Source organism: Pan paniscus, chromosome 20 (assembly GCF_029289425.2).
Source record: "Pan paniscus chromosome 20, NHGRI_mPanPan1-v2.0_pri, whole genome shotgun sequence".
Classification (NCBI taxonomy): domain Eukaryota; kingdom Metazoa; phylum Chordata; class Mammalia; order Primates; family Hominidae; genus Pan; species Pan paniscus.
The window spans coordinates 38,841,675-38,858,569 of record NC_073269.2 but is presented as its reverse complement, the minus strand read 5'-3'; the positions used below and the strand labels follow the sequence as shown (position 1 = coordinate 38,858,569).

General features: G+C 48.7%; 1 protein-coding gene across 1 annotated transcript in view; it reads left to right on the top strand.

Annotated features, from left to right (window-relative positions):
- Nucleotides 1–7,361, top strand: part of CEP89 (centrosomal protein 89) — a 94,267-nt gene extending 86,906 nt beyond the window's left edge. The window contains exons 18-19 of the mRNA XM_034946500.3: nucleotides 4,349–4,518; nucleotides 6,984–7,361. Of these exons, the coding sequence (XP_034802391.2) occupies nucleotides 4,349–4,518; nucleotides 6,984–7,224 (411 nt within the window). The 3' untranslated portion in view covers nucleotides 7,225–7,361. The remainder of the gene's footprint in view (nucleotides 1–4,348; nucleotides 4,519–6,983) is intronic.
- Nucleotides 7,362–16,895: the final 9,534 nt, after the last annotated feature.

The window sequence follows — 16,895 nt, the reverse complement described above, 5'->3', positions numbered from 1 at the left end:
TTCCAGAGGAATTCAGAGGCCTTCATATAAAAGCAGTTTAAGGAAAAGGAAGAAAAATAGAAGCATAAGTTCCTACTGACGGAAACTGCTGAAAACTTACCAGGAAAAGTGTTGCCGCAAAGGAGATCAAAACTATACTCCAAAGTGAACCGCTAGGTAGCTGGCTAGAGAGTTGGAGATAGCTGGAGAGACAGGACTTCAGGAGGCAGTCAGAGCCAGGAAGAAATGTCACAGAGCAGACACAGGACCTCAGGAAGAGGCAGCAAGGCCTAGGAGGGTGTGGGATGGAACTGACATGACCCAGGTAAGAAATAGAAGGGAAAGAGAAGCCATTTAAGAAATGCAGTCTGAATTCTGTGGAGACAGATGTCATAACAGCGCAATAAGGGATATGCAGCTAGAACCGAGAAAGACAGGAAAGTGGAAATGGAGATGTGCAAAGGATTCGGTGGAAAGTGATGGAGATCTAAGAGACTGACTTCTAGAGCCTCCAAAGAAGAAACCAAAACAGTGGCTTATTCTGCTCTAAACTGTAACTCATAAAAACCTTTCTGAAATAAAAGAAGACTTGACTCTATGTCCTGAAAGGGCACATTATGTACCTAGGGAAAACTGACACAGAATGGACCCAGAAAATTGACACCAAGACATACGACTTTAAGATAAAGAAAATGGCCAGGCGCAGTTACTCGTGCCTGTAATCCAAGCACTTTGGGAGGCCAAGGCAGGCAGATCACTTGAGCCCAGGAGTCTGAGACCAGCCTGGGCAACATAGGGAAACCCCAGTCTCTACAAAAAATACAGCAATTAGCCAGGCTTGGTGGCACATGCCTGTAGTCCCAGCTACTTGGGAGGCTGAGGTGGGAGGATTGATTGAGCCCAGGAGTTTGAGGCTGCAGTGAGCTATGTTCGTGCCTCTGCACTCTAGCCTGGGCAACAGAGCAAGACCCTGTCTCAACAATGAGTCCTGCCAACCAAGAATTAATTGGGGAAACTTCGGCAAAATTAACTTGTAGTGAGCGAAGTATATATTTAACTGTAAAATAAGACTTAGAGCGGGGATAAGGCTGATAGAATTGTATGTAAATGTTTTCTGACAATGTAGTAATAATACAACCAAGGAAACTGATGGGCAAAGGGGGAAGGAAGGTAGAAAGTAGATTGCACTTGCTGATTTCTTCGTAGGTAATAAGAGTCAAGGGATATCATTAAAGCTGAAAAACCAAGTGGTACGAGCTTAAGCATACTTAAGCAGGTGAACAGAAGGAGGGGAAAAGTGAAGAAAACGTTGTCATGAGCTAATGTATTGTTACTTTTGTTAGGGGACCAATGGATACGATCTAAAAAGAGGGGACTAAGAACATGTAATATAAAGGCGTAAGAATAAAGCCAACTACAAGAATCGAGCTTTATTCCTAAATAGTGGAATTAGAGCTGGGCAGAGTGGCACATGCCTATAATCCCAGCTCCTCAGGAGGCTGAAGTAGTAGGATTGCTTGAGACTAGGAGTTCAAGATCAGCCTGGGCAACATAGAGACCCCATCTCTAAAAAAAAGTTTAAAATTAGCCGGGCTTGATAGCCAGCGCCTGTAGTCCCAACTCTGCAGGAGGATCTTGAGCCCAGGAGTTTAAAGCTGTAGTGAGCTATGATCACACCACTGCACTCCAGCCTGAGGGACAGAGCATGGAGCAGGATCCTGTTTCTAAAAAAAATTGTTTTAATTTTTTTAAATGGTAGAATTATAACAGCAAAAAAGCAAAGAAAAAGACTATATTAGTTTAAAATCTTTTAAAAATATGTAGATAAAACAACCAAACATAAAATAACAAAATTGAGACCAAAGAAATGTGTCCTATAGGTAAATGTAAATTAGCTTAATTCACCTATTAGGGAAAACAGTATTTTTTGGATTGGCTCATAAAGCAAAATGCTATTCCACACTAGACCCAAGAGCCAACCTAAAACAAAGTATTCATGAAGGATTTAAATTGAAAGGATGGGTAGAGATAACCCAGATTTCTGCAAACACAAAGAAAGTAAAGGTCGAAATCTTAACATATGCCAAGATAGAGTTCAGACCAAAAGCACTAAATGACACCAAAAAAAGGGGGAGATTTTTATAATACTAAAAGACTACAGTTAATAATATATAGTATGAGCTGGGTGTGTGGGTCCCTGTAGAGGAGGCTGAGCAGGAGGATCACTTGAGTTGAGTCTAAGAGTTCGAGGCTGTAGTGCAGCATGATCAGGTCTGTTAATAGCCACTGCACTCCAGCCTGGGCAACATAGTGAGATCCTGTCTACATCATCATCTATAGTAATTGTGAGTATCTATGCGCTAAATAACACAGCAGCAAATTTATGAAGTGTAGACTACAGGAAATACAAAGAAAAATGGAAACTTGGTAATAGGAGCGATAATCCACCTCTCTTAATCCAAGACTGATCAAGATGTTAAACAAAATAAGAAAATAGAAGATTTAACAACATAATCAACAGGGTATATTTACATATATATAAAAGACACAAAAATTGATCATTGCTTGGCTACAAAGAAAGCCTCAATAAATCCCTAAAGTAGAAATAATGTAGGCATTTGTTTTTTGTTTGTTTGTTTTTAGACGGAGTCTCACTTTGTTGCCCAGGTTGGAGTACAGTGGCGTGATCTTGGCTCACTGCAACCTCCGCCTCCCAGGTTCAAGTGATTCTCCTGCCTCAGCCTCCCCAGTAGCTAGAATTACAGATGTGCCACCATGCCCAGCTGATTTTTGTATTTTTAGTAGGGACAGGGTTTCACCATGTTGGCCAGGCTGGTCTCGAACTCCTGACCAGGCTGGTCTCGAACTCCTGACCAGGCTGGTCTCGAAATCCTGACCAGGCTGGTCTCGAACTCCTGACCAGGCTGGTCTCGAACTCCTGACCTCAGGTGATCTGACCGCCTCAGCTTTCCAAAGTGTTGGGATTACAGGCGTGAGCCACCGCACCCGGCCAGCATTTGTTGATCACAAATATTAAAAACAGAAATTAATAAGCAAAATCAGAAAACAAAAAGTTATTTCACTTGGAAGTGTAAAAACTGTGCACTAAACAATTCTTGGGTCAGAGAGAATGTATAAACTGAGTGTCAGAGTTTCTTATAAAAAAATGAGTCTGTGGAACTACATGTCAGACTCTCTGTGACAATAATTTTAGAAATGCTCGGCTGGGTGCGGTGGCTCACGCCTGTAATCCCAGCACTTTGGGAGGCCGAGGCGGGCGGATCATGAGGTCAGGAGATCGAGACCGTCCTGGCTAACATGGTGAAACCCCATCTCTATTAAAAAAAATACAAAAAAATTAACCAGGCGTGGTGGTGGGCACCTGTAATCCCAGCTACTGAGGAGGCTGAGGCAGGAGAATGGCGTGAACCCGGGAGGCAGAGCTTGCAGTGAGCCGATATTGCACCACTGCACTCCAGCCTGGGCCACAGAGCAAGACTCTGCCGTCTCAAAAAAAAGAAAAAAATGCTCACAGGACAATTCAGAACCTTCAGTACTACACAGTAAAAACGAAAGAAGGAAAGTAAATGGTGGGCTTTCATCTCAGCTGTCTGTTTGGTGACAGAGAGTGACAGCCCTTGTTGGATTCTTCGATGAGGCTGTCTTGTCAAGGTGAAACAGTGCTGACCAGTGGCAGCATTAGTTCTTAGGTTACCAGTTGATGCAGGGATAAAAGTTGTCCTGGAAAAAATACAGTTGTAGATTAATTTGCAAGAACATCCAGTTTGTTCTGTGATGGTAATTTTTTTTTTTTTTTTTTTGAGACAGGGTCTCACTGTGTCACCCAGGCTAGAGTGCAGTGGCGTGATCACACTCACTGCAGCCTCTGCCTCCTGGGTTCAAGTTATCCTCCCACCTCTGCCTCACAAGTAGCTGGGACTACAGGCATGCACTACAACGCCTGGCTAATTTTTGTATTTTTAATAGAGACAGGGTTTCACCATGTTGGCCAGGCTGGTCTCGAACTCCTGACCTCAAGTGATCCGCCTGCCTCAGCCTGTAATAGTGCTGAAATTACAAGCATGAACCGCTGTGCCCAATGGTGATATTTTCTGTTTTCATTTATTTATAGCATATAAAGAACTAGGCTTTATATACATTAAAATTTGGTTTTATTTTACCTGAAATTCTTTTGTCACTTTTTATGACTTTTATGATCCAGACTTGCAATCCCAGACCAAACTTATCCGGGGTTGCTAGATTTTAAATTCTCTGACACACAAGGAGTGGGTAGGGAGCACAGCCAGGAGGCACCGTCCACCCTGGGCTGGCAGTGTCCCCTCACTCACAGAGTCCTTCCCCTGACCAGGGCTACAAGAAGCAGGCAGCACTGAAGCTGGGGGACATCAGTCACCGTCTGCTGGAGCAGCAGGAGGACTTCGCCGGCAAGACAGCCCAGTACCGGCAGGAGATGCGGCACCTGCACCAGGTGCTGAAGGACAAGCAGGAGGTGCTGGACCAGGCGCTGCAGCAGAACAGGTGGGGCATGCGCCCTGCGCCATGGCCCACAGGGATGTCTGAATGTCTGATTGAGGGTTCTGCTAAAACCCTCTGGGCCTGTTTTATTTGTTCCATTGTTTAATTTTGTTTCTACATTTTACTCTGATCTGAATGTAATATTGGTCTCGAGTTATATTTGCTCCTCATCTTCTTTATTCTTTTAAAAATTCCTCTTGTTTGAATTGGACTTCCGGAATCAATGCACACCTCTAATTGCCTTTCTCTTTTTTTCTGCTGCCTTCCATCCCACTGATATTTTTATTTTGTCTCATTTTCTTTTTATTTTATTTTTTGAGACAGCATCTCACTCTGTCTCCCAGGCTGGAGTGCAGTGGCACGATCTCGGCTCACTGCAACCTCCGCCTCCCGGATTCAAGCGGTTCTCCCACCCCAGCCTCCTGAGTATAGCTGGGATTATAGGCATGAGCCAGTTTTGTTTCATTTTCTTGAGAGATTTTATTAATTTTTGATTAGGTATTTTATTTCTGTTATTTCTATTATTATTATTATTATTACTACTTACAGATAGGGTCTGGCTATGTTGCCCAGGCTGGAGTGCAGTGGTGTGATCATAGCTTACTGCAGCCTCAAACTCCTGGGCTCAAGCCATCCTCCTGCCTTAGCTTCCCAAGTAGCAGGGATTACAAGCATGAGCCACTGTGCCCAACTTTTTTAAACTCTTCATTCACTGCAGTCGGGGCCTGGGGATCTCCACTCATGGGGAACAGTGTAGGCTCACTCCAGGTCCATTTGAGAGCAGGCCGGTGGCTCTGGTCCCCAGGTGATGCCTGGCCTTTCGGAACAGGTTTCCTTTGAAGATCTGCAGGTCTCCCACCCACCCCTCCTTTCTTTGAGGGTCCTTCACATCCTCCACTTACCTACCTTCACAGTGCCTCTAGTAGGAAGAGAAACTTGGACAAGAGTGGGTCCTGAGATTTTCTGTCACTCTTGATCTGCACGATCTCTCAGTCTACAAACATCCAGGGTTTGGCATTGACTTTTGTCCTCAAAGCAACTGATACTTTGTCTGCCTCTTTGGTTTCAGTTTAGGCTTCATTTTTTCTGCCCTTAGAGACTGCCTGTTCTTTCGAGTTCAACCATACGTTTAAACATGATTGCTATAATTTACCAAATATCTTCAGAAAACCAAAGTCTGGGGAATTTTTTTTTTTTTTTTTTTTTTTTTTTTAAATACAAGGTCTTGCTCTGTTGCCTGGGCTAAAGTACAGTGGCACAATCTCAGCTCACTGCAGCCTCAAATTTCTGGGCTCAAGTCATCCTTCTGCCTCAGCCTCCCAAGTAGCTGGGAATACAGGTGCATGCCACCACGTGGGCCCAGCTAATTTTTAAGTTTTTTGTAGAGATGAGGTCTCACATGTTGCCCAGGCTGGGGCTTTTTTAGACATAGTTTAATTAAGTTGTTCTCACCACACAGTGGGCATCAGGGGCCTTGGAAGGAAGGAATGTTCACAAGAAAAGTGACTCTGGCCAAGTGGGCACATCACTGGCCTCCCTGAACTTCAGTGTCCTGCTCTTTAAACCGTGGTGCGAAGTCCACCTGCAAATCCAGTTTCCAACATTTTCCAGAACCATCTGGCAGTGTCTGGGAAGGAGCTGGCCTCTCCAGCCTGGCCATGCTCCCCGATGGGGCTAAGCACCTTGTGTGGTGTGGCTGGTGTCCTGGTCTATTCCCGGTAGACTGTGGCCCTGTGAGGATGTGGCCACCTTCATCTGTCCTGTCTCCCCAGCACACCACAGGGCACTGCATCCTGGTTCTGGAAACGCTGCCCTGTGGCTCTTTCCAACCTCACATGCCTCGGCCCCTCAGGGCCTCCCCATCCTGGCACATGGGCCAGGCCAATCTTCTCCATCTTGGCAATGAGTCTTATCTCCTCAGGTCCCCCACCTCACCCCCTGACTCGCTGTTGGCTCTGGGCTGTATGGAGCGGAAGACCTGTGGAAGGTCACTGAGTGCTGGCCAGGTCACAGTGGACAAGCAGACGGGACACAGGAGGGGCTGTGTGGGTGCCTGCGGCCAGGCCATCGTGCTAGAGCGTCTGGCTGGCCAAGGCCAGCCCTGCAGTTCCTGCAGTTCCTTATTCGACACGCCCAAGTTCATTCTTGAGAGAAAACAGGAATTGCACTGGCGCCAAAGTCAAGGGCAGAACGTAGAGGGAAGAGAAGTGCCGTCCTGCTGCTCCCCATTCCCAGGGCACTGGCCGCTTCATTCCACACTGATCCCCAGCCTGGGCTGTCCTGCTGCTCCCCATTCCCAGGGCACCAGCTGCTTCATTCCACACTGAGCGCTTGCTTCAGAACCCAGGCACTGAGGGCTCTGTTCCCTGCTGATAGCGTTCTTCTGTTTTGAGTTCTTGCTACTTTGGGATTCATATGGGCTCTATATTATTTTTAAAATTGTGCCATTTTAAACTTATTTCCCTCAGAGAAATGGAAGGTGAACTTGAAGTTATTTGGGAATCTACCTTCAGGGAAAACCGAAGAATCCGAGAACTTCTCCAGGACACACTCACGAGGACAGGCGTGCAGGACAACCCCAGAGCTCTGGTGGCCCCCAGCCTCAATGGCGTCTCTCAGGCAGACCTGCTGGACGGCTGCGATGTCTGCTCCTATGACCTGAAGACTCTTGCCCCCACCTGCCAGAATCTGCAGGAGCCCGTGGTGTAGGCTCCTCTGGCCTGAAAGGTCTGCCTCACACAGGCCTTCCCTGCAGGGCAGCCCATGGTGGCAGCCGGAGGTGCGTAAGCCCACTGAACGCTGCGGGGCAGGGAAGAAATAAATGGTCTCAGAGTTTAATCCATTGATAACATTTTGCTTTATTTTTTAAATTTTTTTTTTTTTTTAGAGCTAGGGTCTCACTCTGTTGCCCATGCTGGAGTACAGTGGTGCAATCATAGCTCACGGCAGCCTCAAACATGTTTGAGATCCTTCTGCTTCAGCCTCCTGAGTAGCTGGGACCTCAGGTGTGCACCGTCAGGCCCAGCTAATTTTTTTCTTTTTTGTTGAGATGAGGTCTTGCTATGTTGCTCAGGCTGGTCTTGAACTCCTGGCCTCAAGCTGTCCTCCTGCCTTGGCCTCCCAAAGTGCGGGAATGACACGCGTGAGCCACTGCGCCTGGCCCATTGTGCTTTATTTTAATAACGTGCTGCTGAAATCTGTTTTAGCCAGGGCATGTTCTCTGGCCACATTGCCACTGAGATGATCTCTATGACACCCACTGCTCTGGTGAGTAGGTGGCCTGCTGAGCGGGCCTGCCTTCCAGCTCCTAGATCTGCAGCTGGGAAGTGCTGGAAGGGTTGGGCGGGCAGCTGAGCCCTCGTGCCATGTGTCAGATGGGGAAGTGTCACCCGAGGAGCCAGGCCATGGCAGCGGCCCTGATGATAGCTGTGCGTGAGCTCTGGGGGCCTTTTCTTGTTTGGTCAAAAAAACAAGGTGCTGCTGCTGTTCATGCCCTCTAAGTTGTACAAACCTTTTCTGCCCTCTCCCCTAGCCCTTCTCTATCCTCCTGAGCAAGTACTTTATTCTCTTTTGTTTAGTTGTTACTTTTGTTTGTTTGTTTTGAGACAGGGTCTCACTCTGTTACCCAGGCTGGAATGCAGTGGTGCAATCACCACAGCCTTGACCTCCAGGCTCAAGCGATCCTCCCATCCCAGCCTCCTGAGTAGGTGAGATGACAGGTATACACTAACATGCCTGGCTAATTTTGTAAAAAAAAAAAATTTTGTAGGCCAGCCATGGTGGCTCACTCCTGTAATCCCAGCACTTTGGGAGGTCGAGGCAGGCAGATCACCTGAGGCCAGGAGTTCGAGACCAGCCTGGCCAACATGGTGAAACCCCATCTCTACTAAAAATACAAAAATTAGCTGGGCATGGTGGTGGGTGCCTGTAATCCCAGCTACTTGGGAGGCTGAGGCAGGGGAATTGCTTGAACCTGGAAGGCGGAGGTTGCAGTGAACCAAGATCACGCCATTATACCCCAGCCTGGGCAGCCTGGGCAACAAGAGCGAGACTTTGTCTCAAAAAAAAAAATTTTTTTTTGGTAGAGATGGGGTCTTGCTATGTTGCCCAAGCTGGTCTCAAACGTCTAGCTTCAAGCAATCCTCCTGCCTAGGCCTACCAAAGTGTTGGGATTATAGGTATGAGCCACTGCGCCTGGTCTGGGAAGGTAATTGATTCTGGAGCCACACAGCTCCCCACCCATGTAATGAGAGCCCTGGCTTTGAGCTAAGATAGAGTCCCTGCCCCACTGCCACCACCAAGAAACATACCAGGGGGCCATGGTTCTGTCCCATGTGTGTTAGATGACGTGCCACCTCCTCAGGAAAATTACCCCAGCCGCTCAGGACCATTCAGTCCCAGGCATGCTGGAGGGACTTGGGGACATTGGGCTACAAAGGACCCTAACTGTGGGACTCAGGGGTGGCATCTTGCAGCATCTCTTTTTCGGAGCCCCTCGCAGTGAAGTCCTGCCTTGTTTCAGGTGGGAAGGAGGCCCCAGTACTGGTCCTTGGTCATGTGTAGAAGTTCTACATGTGATCTTTGATTGCCAGACGGAAGGGTGAGATAGAAAATCATAGTTCTTTTATGACTCTATAAGCTTGTTCAACAGTTGAATCATTGTAATTTAATTTTATTTTACAAGCGGTAGAAAGACTCACCGGGATTGAAAACTGTGTATCATCTCCCTAGGAGATGACCTAACAAATAACTGTGATGCTATTTCAAAGGCATTTACGGCCGCTCTGCAGCCTCCTGTAGACAGGCTGACAGGCGGCGGCAGCCCAGCGTGGCTGCGCGGGGCAGGGGTGCTTGTAAGCAGGAATGCTGCTGCCGCCATCGTGACCTAGAGAACCACTGTTGACATCCCTGTCCAAAAGCAAACATTTTATTCTTTTGAGAAGTGTCCACTTTTGTTCTTATGTTTCTGCTTTAAGTTTTTCACACAGTGCAAACATACTTTGCAAGTATGGGGACTCCTGGATGGCACTGTGACCAGGGCAAGGGCAGGTGTCCCACAGACACTATCTTCTGCCCAGCCTCCTGCTGGGTGCCATAGGAAATGGGCAGAGAAGCCACGAGTCCAGGATGCCAAGGAGGGCGGGGCAGGCAAGGCAGAGAGGCACCTGGGTGCTTGTGAGGTTCCAGGAAAGGACAGAAACATTGGGGTGCTTCTGGGAGGAACTGGCACGCCCCGGCCCTTGCAGAGTGGACAAGGTTTCAGGAGCTACAGAAGGGTGGAGAGGGCCCCCAGGAGCACAGCAGGCACTCAGAGCAGCAGGAGGGGGTTTGGCCAGAGCTTGGGTGGGAAATGAGGCCGGACTGCACAGAGGAGAACTGGGTCTGCTGGGAGGGGCTCCTCCTTCCCCATGCTGCAAGTGTCCGGTCTGAGCAGGGAACCCTTCTCTTTCTTGGTCCTGATGAGGTTTCATACGGCATTGGAAGATTCCTGGTCAAGCAGCTGTAGAACATGACTCAGGCACTCGAGTGAGCCTTGCTGGCTTTGCCATTATTTAAAAGCAGCCCTGGGCATGGTGATGGCGCCTATGGTTTCAGCTACTTAGGAGGCTGAGGTGGGAGGATCACTTGAGCCTGGGAGGTTGAGGCTGCAGTGAGCTATGATCATGCCACTGCACTCCAGCCTGGGCAACCGGGTGAGACCCTGCCTCAAAAATAATACAATAAAAAGTAAAAGCAGCCCTGGGGAAATGGAGACAGTGGACAAAGCAGGCTGGGGCACCAGGTGTGCATGTGGGTGTGAATCTGTCATGAGAGCTGTCCTGAATGCCCTTAATGCCACTGAACTGTATGCTGGAAAACAGTGACAACGGTGGATTTTGTTATATAGACAATTAAAAAAGAAATAACACCCAGGCCTGCTTCCTGAGTGTTTGTGTCATTTTACTTTCCCACCACCAACCGCTGCGCAAGTTCTGGTTGCTCCGCATCCTCATCAATGCTTGGTGGTGTTGTCAATAACTGTGTTGAGAGGACAGAGATTTAAGGCCAAGGGTGGCCTAGCATTTAGCCTCGAGCGCAGCTGTCACTGGCTCCTCACCCCCGTCCCCTACCTGTATCGTTGGCGGGAATGAAAGGCACAGTCCCCAGTGTGGGTGGCTCAGGAGAGCCCTCCCTGGGCCCGGGCAGCTCTTCCAGCAGGGAGGGCTTGAGCCGGATACAGATCCCACAGCGGGAGGCTGAGCCTCTTGGGATGGGGCTGGGCTGACATCTGAATTCTTGAGTAAGACTGGAAACATCATCCACTCAAAACTTGGCTGGGCGGCATGGGGAGGGCTCAGTGTGCCCAGGTTTGTGGCACCTCTCTGCTGGGTCACAGCTGGGCGGGGGTCCACAGGTAAGGAGTGGCTGCAGCCAGGCGTGGGAGAGGGGATGGGTACAGCTCGTTGGGCCTCTCTTGGTTTTCTCAAGGTGTGAGTCCATGGCCCCAAAGGTGGGCAGGAAACCTGCTGCCCTTCCAGCCTCCCAGGCTCGGCTTTTTTTTTTTTTTTTAATTGAGACAGTCTCGCTCTGTCACCCAGGCTGGAGTGCAGTGTTGCCATCTCGGCTCACTGCAACCTCCACCTCCTAGGTTCAAGCAATTCTCCCACCTCAGCCCCCCGAATAGCTGGGATTACGGGGTGTGTCTCACCACGCCCATCTAATTTTTTTAATTTTTAGTAGAGACAGGGTTTTGCCACGTTGGCCAGGCTAGTCTCAAACTCCTGACCTCAAGTGATCCGCCCACCTCAGCCTCCCAAGGTGCTGGGATTACAGGCATGAGCCACCATCCCCAGCCTCAGGCTCGGCTCTTTTCCTCATTTTTGACTAGGGGTGGACTGGGTAGGAGGGTTTTGGAGAGAAAGAAGAAGGGCGGCTTTTGTAGTTGATATTCACCTGCAGGGCCCTGCTGGGCTGCTTTGCAGGCCCAATGTCTGCAAACAACAGGACAGAGGTAGTGAGGACCCAGGCTGGGCTATGGAGACTTCAAACCTATGGAGCGCATGAGGCTGCTTCCTGGAACTGGGCATGCCACCTGCTACTGAGGACCCAGGCTGGCTCCCCGCGTCTGTGCTGGGTGCTCTGGGCTGCCATCCCCTTGTTCCACAGTCCACCCGTGTGTCAGCACTCTACAGAGGGTATAGATGAGACAGGGAGAGTGCACTGAGGTGACAGCATTGCTGCCTTGGGTCATCAGGAGCCTGGAGCATCTATTTCACCTGGTCAGGAGGGTCCTGAGTATTTTATTAAAGAATAATTCTTTGAAAGTGAAGGGTCCGTTTGTAGTATATGTAGCATACCAGGGCTGGGTTGCAAGCAACAGAACTATACTGCCCAATGTTAAGGGAAAGAAGGAAATATTTTGGAAATGTACACTCTGTGGCTTCCACCATGTTTTGAGAAGGACAGAAGCTGGAATAGCCTTGGGGTGGGGGTCTCAGTAGTTGAACACCGTCAGCCTACCCTGTGCTTCACTCAGGTAGCAAATCCTGGGAGACAATGGCCTCTTGGCTGACCTGACGTCCTGAACCCTCCTGTGTGGCCAGAGAAGTGAGGTCTTTTGGTTGGTAGCCCACCAGTGTCCCACAGAAAGGGACAGTTCCCCCCAAGTTGTGGATGCTGGGCAGACAGAAACAAGATTACAAAAAATGGTAACTTCCTATGTTAGAGTCTCCATCTGTCACCCAGACTGGAGTCCAGTGGAACGATCGTAGCTCACTGCAGCCTTGAACTCCTGGACTCAAGCAGTCCTCCTGCCCCAGCCTCCCAAGAGTAGCTGGGACTATAGGTGCACACCATCATGCCTGGATAATATTTTTAAATTCTTTTTGCAAAGACAGGCGCTCGCTATGTTGCCCAGGTTGGTCTCAAACTCCTGGCCTCAAACAGTCTCCCTGCCTCGGCCTCACAAAGTGCTGAGATTACAGGCGCACAGCCACAGCACCCAGCCCCCAAAATAGTAACTCTTTATTAAAGATGTTTGATGACACAGAACCCTCTTTCCCCAAAATCAGCAGCGATCACAACTTTCATTGTGTGTGGCCACCGTGGTTGAGAAAAGAGGCAGCGACCATGAATCGTGACGAGGTCGGTGGGGAAGGGAGCAGGATGGGAAGTCGTGTTTTGACAGCATGCTGCAACTGTCTTCCCCACGCAGGTTATTTAATGAAAAACCATATTACTTGGAACACATAAAAATGATGGACAAAGTTCGAAGGCAGAATTGTACTATTCCAATAGTTGTTGGATATATATAGATTGTTCTTAGATAAGAGTTTTGAAATTATGTTTATGCTTTCCTTGCTAATTGTTTTATGGCTAGACAGCACGTCCCTAACATTGAAAGGCTTTGCACATCGCTAACTCATCACAAGTTCTTCTGGTTGGAATTCAGGTAGTAAGGGAACAAACACCTCTTCTATCTGTGGTAGTATGCCAGTTATTTCTGTCTTTTGGGTCCCCCTCCAAATCCCCAAGTGCTACCGTCAGCAGCAGTGGGAAGGAATACAAGACCGAGTGAACTTAATGAATAGGAGAAAGTGAAAACTTGAAGGCAGGTCTGGAACAAGCTTTCAGCGGTAAAGGAAGATTCAGCCTCTGCCTGAATGTTTGCCCAAAACCCTGCCTCTGTCACGAGGACAGTGAATTAGAGAACAAGGCACCCAGCTGGGCAGCCCAGAGGCTGTGCAGAAATGGACTGACACTATGGGATTAAAGACGTCTTTAAAACCATCACAGGAGGCCAGGTGCAATGGCTTACGCCTGTAATCTCAGCACTTTGAGAGGCTGAAATGGGAGGATCGCTTGAGCCCAAGAGGTCAAGGCTGGAGTGAGCCATGATCACGCCATTGCACTCTAGCATGGGAGCAAGAGACCCTGTCTCAGACACAAACCATCACAGGAGAAGGAAATGTTGGGGCTCAGGACACACCACCCCCAAAATATGACTGTAGGAGACCAGATATATATCACCCCAAATTATACTTCTTTGGAATATTTTGAGCTGGTTATTCTGAGAAACTGCAGACACAACAGGTGTAGCTCTGAAAAGCTGCCCTTTGCAAAAGAAATTTATGTCATGAAGGAAATCTACATTAGTACAAGTATCTGTACCAGGAAGAGACAACTTTTGTTACCTGAGAGACTTATATCTGCATAACAAGACGACCTTTATTCGCCATGCATTTCCTCCCCTCACCATCCCATTACTAGTCCCTACCTGCCCCAGAAGCCCCAAGCCCCTAATCCTTATATAGCTCAGGATGCTATATAGGGTTTAGTTATCTGGCCCTTCTTCAAGTCTCTTGTTTTGTGGGACTCTGTTGCATATACACATAATTAAAACAGTTTTCCTCCCATTAGTCTCAATTCGAAGCCCAACGAAAGAACCCAGAAGGGTGGAGAGAAGCATTTTACCCTCCCCAACTGAAACCAAATGTGCACCAAATATAAGATAAAATGTAGATGGTGTGAAGATCTTCACACTGCAAGCATTTTTGCAATCGGAAGGGAAAAAACACGGGTTGAAAATGAAGGTCAAGAGTCTTTAGCAGAAACTTAAGAAATAGAGTGGTTGGGCGGGTGTGGTGGCTCACACCTGTAATCCCAGCACTTTGGGAGGCTGAAGCGGGTGGATTACTTGAGGTCAGGAGTTCAAGATCAGCCTGGCCAACATGGTGAAACCCTGTCTCTACTAAAAATACAAAAATTAGCTGGGTATGTTGTCACACATGTAGTACCAGCTACTCGGGAGGCTGAGGGAGGAGAATCGCTTGAACCTGGGAGGCGGAGGTTGCAGTGAGCTGAGATCGTGCCACTGCACTCCAGCCTGGGCGACAGAGTGAGACTCCATCTAAAAAAAAAAAAAAATTGACAGCAGGGAGGTGAAACTTCAGTCACATGGCAGAAGCACTGGATACACAATGAACCAATGGTCTTCAAGAACTGAGGAAAATTTTGCTTTTTAAATGAAATCCGTATTATTTTCCATGAGGAAGAGCTTATGAGAATTACTTGAATACTTTCCGTGTATTCAAGGGAGGGAGAGGGTGGGACTGCGGTGAAAAACACAACTTTAAGAAACAGGCTTAAGAAATGCTCACCGTGGACCCAAAATGAACTGAAGTGGAGGTTTCTGACTTAACAAAGAACCCTCACATCCCGACGTTCCAGACTCGGCACTTGGAAGAGGCCCGGGAAGACCAGAGGGCTGGTCCTGGACATTCATGGAACATGCAAGTTCAGTGTGTTCCGTGAGGAGGCGCCTGTTGCTAGCCCCGCTTCGCAGATTCAGACCCTGATCCTGGCAGTGCTGCCTGATCCCATGTGGGTAGTGGGTGAGGTTGCAGGGCTGTCTGGCCCCAGCGGGGGACCACTGCCCCACCCTGCCGTCCTCACGTGGTCTCCTATCAGCCTGCCAGGAGCACTTTTGACCCAGGGGGTATTCTGTGGCGTTTTGCAAACATGGATGTGCCAGGTACTATGATGAGTGCTGCAACATTAGGAGGAGTGACCCCAGGAAGCCGGTGGGCAGGTTCTGTCTAGGGTGGCAGGACCTGCCACTAGCCGCTCTGCTCAGGGCTCTGGGCATGGCAGGCAGGTAAACAGGCTGGGCCCTCCCAAGATGGGAGGTGACGAACTTCTAAATCAGGACCGTGCCTCTGGGACACCAAGGGTCCCTGTGCTCTGCAGACGGCTTTCAGAGAAACCTGTGCCTCTCTCGGGTCTGCTTGCCCCAAACTGCTCCCAAACTGACCCCCAGAGACTGGCCCACCTCCTTCCATCCCTGACCTTTGCTTCCATCTGATATCTGGGATGCAGTTAAGTTTGGCCCAAGGCAAAGCTACCAGAGTTTTGGCTGAAGGTAACAGCTACAATGCTTCAGATGCAGTGCTTATGCTGTGCCAGGCTGTCTCATAAGGTCTCATAAGGTGCTTCCTTCCCTATCTGAAAGGGCTTCATGCTGACCCCTGAGGCTGCCGCCTGAGCCTAGGTCCAATCGCAGTGCGGGAGAACCTCTGCTCCCTCCCAGAGAGATCCAGACCCTGGCAGCCCTGGATGCGGACCGGAGCTTCCTGGCCTTGTGTTGCCTGTCCCCCTCCGTTTCCCCGAAGGGGAAGGTTTTATGTCCCTTGTGATGAGCCAGGACATGGCTACGTGAACAGCACCACAGCCAAACCTGACGGGCATTTGGCCGCAGCTGCAGGGAGGACACGGGGCCCTGCATTGCCTCAGGCCTGCTTGTGATTCCAAGTGGTGAAGCCCCATCACTGGTAAAGAGGAGTGGGACGGGTTCAGCCGCTCTCACCTGCTCAGCCAGAGGCAGGCCCGTGGCTTGGGGGAAATTCCTGGGCGGGGAGGAAACTGACCAACAGCTGAGTTACGCACACACAGCGGTTCCTGTTTGAGCTGCCTGACTTGGGTTTTAAATATAGCCTATTAAGGCAATTAGCGAATTGGTTCCAAAGTTTATCTCCTCTGATTCCCAAAGATAAAAGAAGGCATAATTTATTTTATCTTTAGGTAAAAAGTGTAGACGATTTGGGACCATCTGGTTTTAAAAAAATAATCTGACCTAGACACAAATGAACAAAACAAAAACGGTTTTGGAGAGAAATTGGTGTGCCTGACCCTCCCCTTTTTTGTGTGGCGTATCTAAGCTTCATTGCAAAAAAAAAAAAAAAAAAAGGTGTTTAATAATTACCCTTATTGACCTCTGTACCTTCTGGACTTCCTTTGCTCCTGGGCACAAGACATGGCCATTTCTAGGGTTGCACCGTGCAGGCACGGGCGGTCAGCTGGGCCGCAGCTCCTCCGGCTCTGCAGGGTCACGGAGGAAGGTAAGTAAGGTCAGTGGGTGATAGAAAGGCTCATGGCTCTCCTGGCCAGGGCCTGGACAGATACTTTATTTAGAGAGAGGGTACAGGAGTGCATGGTTTTCTCCTAGTTCAGTCTGGAACTGGGTTTCCTCGGCAATGTTTTCTTTCCTTTCATCACTCAATGAAAAAGTACCTGGCCAGGCGTGGTGGCTCACCCCTGAAATCCCAGCCCTTTGGGAGGCCGAGGTGGAAGGACTGCTTGAGGCCAGCCGGGGCAAATAGCGACACTCCCGTCTTTATAAAAAATATTGTAAAAATTTAAAAAGTACAAAGAAAAAGTACCTGTATTGTGGATCTGTGATGTATGGGAGTGCCTTTAATCTTGGGAAGGAATTATAAGATAGACACTCCTTACCTGGACTTGATTCTGATAAATACATTCCACAATATTTTCATTTTTTAATTTTTTATATATATATTTTTTGAAACAGAATCTCACTCTGTGGCCCAGGCTGGAGTGCAGTG